This window comes from Macadamia integrifolia, chromosome 2 (genome assembly GCF_013358625.1).
Source record: "Macadamia integrifolia cultivar HAES 741 chromosome 2, SCU_Mint_v3, whole genome shotgun sequence".
NCBI classification, from domain to species: domain Eukaryota; kingdom Viridiplantae; phylum Streptophyta; class Magnoliopsida; order Proteales; family Proteaceae; genus Macadamia; species Macadamia integrifolia.
This window is the reverse complement of record NC_056558.1, coordinates 31,271,297-31,278,901: the sequence shown is the minus strand read 5'-3', so window position 1 is coordinate 31,278,901 and position 7,605 is coordinate 31,271,297. Positions and strand designations below refer to the sequence as shown.

The following is a 7,605-nucleotide window of genomic DNA, read 5'->3' as shown; positions in this document are numbered from 1 at the left end:
AATCTATATAATACCCTATCGTCTGGTGGGCCACTCCATCCTTTACAAGAGATCCACGGAGATAGAAATGCACACACGGATAATTATTAGCCATTGGATCATACTTTGAGAACTTTTTCTTAAATCAAATGAACTCTCTTCAGTCAAGCGGTCTTTAGAAGTTGTCGAGAAGACTTTTAGGAGTATTCTACGGTTCTATTTTAACACAAATATTTTGATGAATAGTATTGTGTATATCATTCCTCTTAACCCCACCACTAACGACTTACTAACCCTCTCTCTCTCTCTCTCCACAAAAAGTAAGGAAAGAAGAAAAGGAAATATTAAAAGAAATAAAAAGGAAAGAAAGAAAGCTACCAATGACTGAGAATTCATAAATCAACCATGAGTAGAGGCTTTTCACACAGTTTAGATTACATAAACATCTGAGGAAAGGAGGAGCAACAAAGCTTCTGAGGAGATGGGCATAAGGAGCTATCATGTAGATGACATGCCTTTCTGCTTGCAAGCTCCAGCCTTCATTGAATGGCTCACGCCATCAACCTCTCCTTCTTCCTCGTCTTCTTCTTCCATAACTCAGCAAGCTCAGTGCACAACTCCCATACCTACCTTTTATCAGCGACAAGAAGAAGATCTCCTTCAGCAAAACAACCGATGCCTACCTCTCCTAAGCAAGCTATCTGAGACTTATAAGCCCTTGAAAGAAGAGGCTATAGAACTGGACAGTATAGGTGTCAAGGATGAGAAATTAGAGAAGGTTACTGTGACCTTGCACATTGGGTTACCCAACGTGGAAGATTCTGAGACTGAGATGAAATCCTTAGGCTATAAGGAAGAGGAATCCATGAAGAAGAACTTTGAAGGTCGTCCATTGAGCAGTGAAAGTAGGTTTTGGATCCCCACACCAGCTCAGATCCTTATTGGGCCAACCCAGTTCGCTTGCTTTATCTGCAGCAAGACCTTCAATAGGTATAACAATATGCAGGTAACATTGAATCTTCTTGCCATATATATTTTTAGCTTTCCTTTTCCTTATCTCCTTTAGGTGAGAAGAATATCCCCTCCATTTATTTATTTATTTATATTTATTATTTATCTATTGCAATAACGAATTTTGGGACCACTTTTGGACACAATTGAGAGGGAAAGAAAAGGATATAAGAAGTTAATAGATATAATGTATCAAATGTGGGGTTTTGATTTTGAATTTTTATTCTTTTTTATTTCAATTTTTGATTTCTGCTATGATATGATTGTCACTTGTTTATGTGTAAGTTGATTTACTAGCCAACTAAGAGTTTGGATGTATTATCTACTTCTCTAGCTTAGCCTTAAAGGGTGGAGAGAGAGAGAGAGAGAGAGAGAGAGAGAGAGAGAGGCAGCAGATCGGAATGCAGAAAGAGATACCTTTTTCCCCATCTATCCCAACTTGATAATGAAGCGAGAACCAGAAACTTCTGAAGCTGAAAATGAGGAAACTCGTTACTTCCTCACTCTATTTCCTCATAGTTTCTCCAATTAACTAAACCAAAAGCACATTTATGTATACTTTGCACCATTCTTGAGAGAAAATCTTCTCCTTTCGATTTACTATTATTATTATTATTATTATTATTATTATTATTATTATTATTATTTCATTTTCTATTTGGTGAATAAACACCTAACTGCAAGGGTTTATTTCATTATGCTGGTAGTTATGGCCTCGTGGAATGATCCTAGCTCTACAAAAAATTCAACTTTCTTGTAAGAGTTTCAACATTTTTTTGTGTTTTTTCCCCTTGTTTAACTACTCAAAGAATGGTTTTCCTATCAGAAGTCGGCATTTTCATTGATTTTTGGAAAGTAGTACTAATGACCAATTAAAAGCTACAAGATACTTGAAAGCACCTGAAGCACTGTCATTTGTTATTGTTGATTTGCAATAAAATAGAATCTCTCTCTCTCTCAAAAAATCTTTTGAGGGAAGGGTGGAGGGGGGGTGTTAATTAAATACCCTAGCATGGATCTAAACGAAACCATATTCTGAAGTCTACCAGGGACAAGGAATCTTGTTCTAATTCAATCTAGTGAAGATAGGTGTTCCTAGTCCAAGCAAACTGAGCAACAGTTGCACCCCAAATTGCTCCTTTTTTTTTGCTAGAAAAACATATTCTATCATAGAAAACAGAAAAGAGAAAATGAACGATTATAGAAAAAGGTTGAGAAGTCCCAACAAAAAATAAGAAACCAAAACATGAGAGGTGAGTCCCCACCTACGGTATTGTGGACTCACAATCGCTATCTCATGAAACAAAGTTTAGCGTCCAAAAGTACTCAATCAAAATACAGAATGTTGAATCTAGGTGAATCTTTAAGGGGCACGTTTGGTCCAACGGTAGGGTACAAATGTTGCGACCTAGTGGTCAAGCTGTTGAAACAGTCTTTCGACATTTTCAGAGTAAGCTGCGTAGTTCTCACCCCGATCTTGCACATGCAGGAGCCACGTGCATCAAGGATGCCCTTGAATCTAGGTGAATCTTTCTTTGTTTAATTTTCACTATTATAATGCTATTATAATGGAAAGAAATAATTTTGTAATGGTCTTTGTATAGAAGGCACAATGCTGCTAATAAAAGGTTATAGCCTTATTAAAATCAATTAAATTTCTTTTCAAATTTCTAGTTTCCTTTTCTCATTTTTAATAGATGAATTACGGCTGACGGTTACCCTACTAGATTTGTTGAAAGAGCAGGTAGATACTCCGAAAAAAAAAAGGAAAAAAAGAGTATAGTGTCAGTGGAAGAGTAGGCAACAATATCATACCAACCCAAATCATTCTCATTCTAGGGAAGTTGTAAGCTTGAAGATATTTTATTTCTATTGAAGTTGAAGAAAATGAGTCTATTTGGAGAAATAGGTTGCTGATTTGGAGTTTTTATCATATTCATTAGATTTAGTAAATGATATTCTATTAAATAAGGGGATTGAAGCCAAAAAAAAATGAAGTCTCTTCCATCCAGGGGCTACTTTGACTTGGGGCTTGAAGTTTGTAGAGAAAACGACATTATTTTTCATTCAACCTTCCTTCAAAGAATCTATGTGATCTAACCCTTGAGGGTGAAAGCTCTTCTATCGTTTCTTCGGAAGAGATCCTAAAAACTTTGCCTAATGAAGCTAGTGTGGTTCCAAGAAAGAATTTTCTTTTCTCCATATAACATTTTTACAGTGAGAAGAGTCATCACATAAGGGTTCTTCCTGCACTATCTACAATCAACATACTAGAAAACTTTGATTTTTTTGTTTCCCATAGATTTGTTCTTGGTCTATATTGTTAATTTTATTACATTTGTTGGTTGTTTTATTTATTTTGATTGGGGTCTGCCCATGGCTAACTTGCTTGGCTGTTGTATTGTTCATTTCTTCTTCTTTTAATATAATTTTCCATTTATCCAAAAGGAGATAAATTGTTACGACCAATTTGGGATGACTTTTTTTTTTTGATAATGCAAAAAGGGTGCTCCATGGTAGTGATCATAGCCTCCAGGACAAGTCCCCGTATGGCAAGCAGCGCTTCCACAGGACCAATGGGCGATAGCGGGTATGCCAAAAACCCACAACCAGCCGACTCGAGCGGTGATGGGTTGAGGGCATTTTCACCATTAGGCTACCAACCCCATTGATAACCGATTTGGGATGACGCAACCACAAAGACTCTAGACAACAAATGCAGGACTCTAATTATATAACTTGATGCCAATACCCTCCCCGCAAATACATGAAACCCCACACAACAACACCGTATATGTGGAGAGAGAGAAGGCTTTGATACCATATTAGATTCTAATCAAAAAGCTCAAACTGTTTAGCGGATGGGATGGAGTAACATGTATATGAAGACACACCTAATTATAAGCTTTGAGACAAACAATGTGGTACTACAACTGTATAGCTCCCAACAACATATCTAGAGACAAGCTAGATATCCCCTTGATGGAACCCATTGTATGGACATTGTGAAGAAGGATGGAATTTATTCGTTCCACAAATATCCCCTCAACCCTCCTTTTGTCATCCATATTCATTGATAATGCAATTTGTAGGACATCTCATCGAGTATATTGAATTTGTAGTCAAGATGACTTCTATCCAGCTAGAACTCACCAATGCAGAGATGGAGTTTTGGCAATTCTTCTTTCACTCTATTATTAGGTGATAAATTAGTATCACATTTCACTGGTTTCACTACTTTGTTGCTTTTCTGATTAGTGTTAATTCTATTACGAGTCCTTTTAAAATATATATGTAGAAACCATATCATATGCAAAACCTAAGGTAGATGGGGAGGGTTTATGGGGAGCATCAGCCATTAGAGATAGAAGACACCAATACTTGACCGCAGTGGAAGAATAAACATAATATGAGAGTATCAAATTGGCTTGAGATCTTATATTTGTTGTTCCTTAAATATAATTTCTTTTTATTCCAATTTTTCAATGTAAGTTTAACTTTAGGGTCATTGGTGAAGCTTAATCTTAGTTGAAGCTTAATCTTAGTTTAATCCAGAAAATATTGATCACTTTTCCCTAGATGTTTCTATTGTGAGGCATGATTTTCTACTTTCGGTAATCATGGTTTTCTATATTATGATGTGTAAAACGTTACATATAGGGTGTGATCTCGCAAGGAAAGTGTGTGAGAGTTTTGTAATTTCTTCGTCAGGATAGTGAAAACTTTGGTTTATCGCTCGGCCCTTGACGTAGTTCATCTTGGGTGAACCATGTAAAATCTTTGTGTTCTATGTGTGTGTTATTTCCTTTTCATTTTTCTTTTGCTATCATTCTTGTGCTATGTTGTTAATTCCTGATATTTAGTTATATGGCCTTGTTCCTCAATTTCCTTTGCTTCTAAGGTTAAGTTCAATCTGCAATTAGGACTTCAAGACATCAAGCTGATCATGAACTTTGGGGTGCAGATGCATATGTGGGGCCACGGTTCAGAGTATAGAAAGGGACCAGAGTCACTCAGAGGAACACAACCAACTGCAATGTTGAGACTCCCTTGCTATTGTTGCGCCCATGGCTGCAAGAACAACATCAATCATCCTAGAGCCAAACCACTGAAAGACTTCAGAACTCTTCAAACTCATTATAAGAGAAAGCATGGAGTGAAGCCATTCATGTGTAGGAAATGTGGCAAACCATTTGCAGTTAAGGGAGATTGGAGAACACATGAAAAGAACTGTGGGAAGCTATGGTATTGTACATGTGGATCAGATTTCAAACATAAAAGGTCACTAAAGGATCACATAAGATCCTTTGGAAAGGGACATTCTCCACACCCTTTTCATAAAAGCTTGGCAGAAGAAAAAGAATGCCTCACAGGATCAGAAGATGAAGTGGGTTCAGGGAGACCCTAGAAGTCTCTCATTTTACTTTTCGATCTCTTTCCTTTTGGTTATTAGGGTTTTAGTTTTGTGAGCTTATCTAAGCTTGTGCTCTGTAACAAAAAACTCTCGACAAGTGACTGCAGGAAACACTGAGAGAGCAGTTTGCTTTGGAGCACTGGCAGAATGATGAGCCATGCATAATAACTTTTAGACGGTTAGGTAAGTGGCTTGGTTAGTAAAGTACTGTTGCCTTGAAGCATATGGTCATGAAGTAGCTGAATTTTCTTCAGCCTAAGGTGTCTGTAATCTTTCAATGGGGAAAATTTGTCCACTTCATTGACTAACTTATCATATTAATATAATAAATGGGTTTTTCTTTCCATCAATATCCACGCGTGTATTGAGTATTCTAATACTACTGTCTAATGTTATTATTTTATTTTTAATCCCATCTGTGGTACTGACTTCATATTATTTATATCAAATATCTTCAGCATTTGCGACAACCTTATGAGATATTAATTTCCAGTGTTTATGTTTTTGCTAATTTTTTATAGTATATCAGGTTAGAGTTTGCCTAAGCTCATGATATATAATATTTAGGAAGTACCAACGGCTATCCACTAGTGTGTCCACGTTTAGATACAATGGGTGTAAAATGATTGTATTGCTTGTACTAAAGGTGTTTACGCGTGTTCTTTTATTGACCACATCTATTAACATGTACCTTTGCCTGTGGATAGCGTTCTCTTGTCCACCAATATTATTTAACACGGAGTAAGGGCGCTGTTAAGGCCATAATAACCCTTGCCCTTTTTTTATGTTTCGTTGCTTAATTTGAACCTTGGTCCACTGTCACATTTCGCAATATAATAAGAACAGTTTTTGAAGAAGGATGGATAGTCAATGTGGACAATTTAAAAGATACAGTTAGAGAACGAAGCATGGCTCGGTTGTACATATTTTTAATGTTAGACACATGCGTTTTTGTTTCCAAGAATACCTTTTTTTGTGCCCTAAATGATAATAGATGAGATATGTTGTAGCCCTGAGTGTACGTATAGCTGAGCCAAACTCAGACATGATATTTATAGTTAGTCTCATTTGTATATTTATTTTTTTTTTTTTTTTTTTTCGTAATACTTAGTGGAATATGACAAGTCTTCAAACCCCTTTGCATAATTGCATGATGATTTATTTATATTTGTTTTCATTGTTCGTTACTTTGCCGCTATACTTTGTGGCCTTATCAATTCTTTTAGGTCTATTCATCCCTTGAACAGCTTGAGAACTCCATGATTTTCTTTTTTGCTTTTGTTAGCTTTCTTGGGTTGTGGAAATTTACTTGTACGATCACTTCAATTATTATTATTTTTTTTTTCTGTAAAACCCACACTGAGAGATCACTAGGTCGTACTTATTACTAAATACTAATTACCTATTTGCTACTGTATCAAAAAATGTGGAGATAGGAGGATTGAACCTTAGACCTTCTCTAAACTTAAGCTATAACCTAATTACCTAATTGCCTACCATTAGCAAAAGCTTATCCCTATACGATCACTCCTTTTCTGTTATGCAAGTTGTTCCCATGCAAATTTAATAGTGAAACTTAAAAACATTGATGCCCGAACAGAAGATTAATTGCCTTTGAGAAGGGCACCTTGATTACCTGAGTGTGCCTTCAGCTCTTAAGACAAAAGGAACATTTTTCTCTTGGAGGTCATGGACTATCGTCATTGCCAAAAATAGGTTATGCTCAAACAAATTAACTCCACTAGGCATAAAGTATGATACAATCATTTAAAAACTTTTTCTTTCTTACCTGCTTTTTTGAAAGGCAACACTGAAAACTTTCATTAGAGTCCAACTTGGTGGCCTCAACAAATCCACCACTATCCCCGCAACCCACTTTTTCCTTTTGGTCGTGTGTCATATCACAGCAGAGGATAGGGCTTCATCCCATTCCCATTCACAATCCAAGGCGTTTCATCTCATGGCTCAATATGAACACATCACCTGAGGGTGCATACTTTTAATATATATATATATATATATCCTTTTTGGTTTTGGGGAAAGAATAGTAAACATGGTATCAAAGTATGAAGAACAATTTTCACAAAAGAAAGTAAAAAATAAAAATAAATAAATAAAGTAAGAAGATCAATTGGTTCGACTCCTAAGAAATGAATTATTAGAGTTTTTCTTGACATTTCTTCATCTTTTTTTTTTTTTTT

At 36.1% G+C, this 7,605-nt stretch overlaps 1 protein-coding gene across 1 annotated transcript; it reads left to right on the top strand.

The window, feature by feature from the left end:
• Positions 1–359: 359 nt before the first annotated feature.
• LOC122059313 (zinc finger protein WIP3-like) lies at positions 360–5,754 on the top strand. Its single transcript, XM_042622033.1, has 2 exons — positions 360–985; positions 4,955–5,754. Exons 1-2 carry the CDS (start codon positions 461–463, stop codon positions 5,396–5,398), a joined length of 969 nt encoding a protein of 322 aa, XP_042477967.1. The 5' UTR covers positions 360–460; the 3' UTR covers positions 5,399–5,754.
• The last annotated feature ends 1,851 nt before the right edge of the window (positions 5,755–7,605 follow it).

Excerpts from the sequence above, each read along its gene's own strand:
- LOC122059313 (XM_042622033.1), top strand. The coding sequence starts at position 461 with ATGGGCATAAGGAGCTATCATGTAGATGACATGCCTTTCTGCTTGCAA. Across the intron at positions 986-4,954 it reads ATAGGTATAACAATATGCAG|ATGCATATGTGGGGCCACGG; the intron begins GTAACATTGAAT and ends TTTGGGGTGCAG.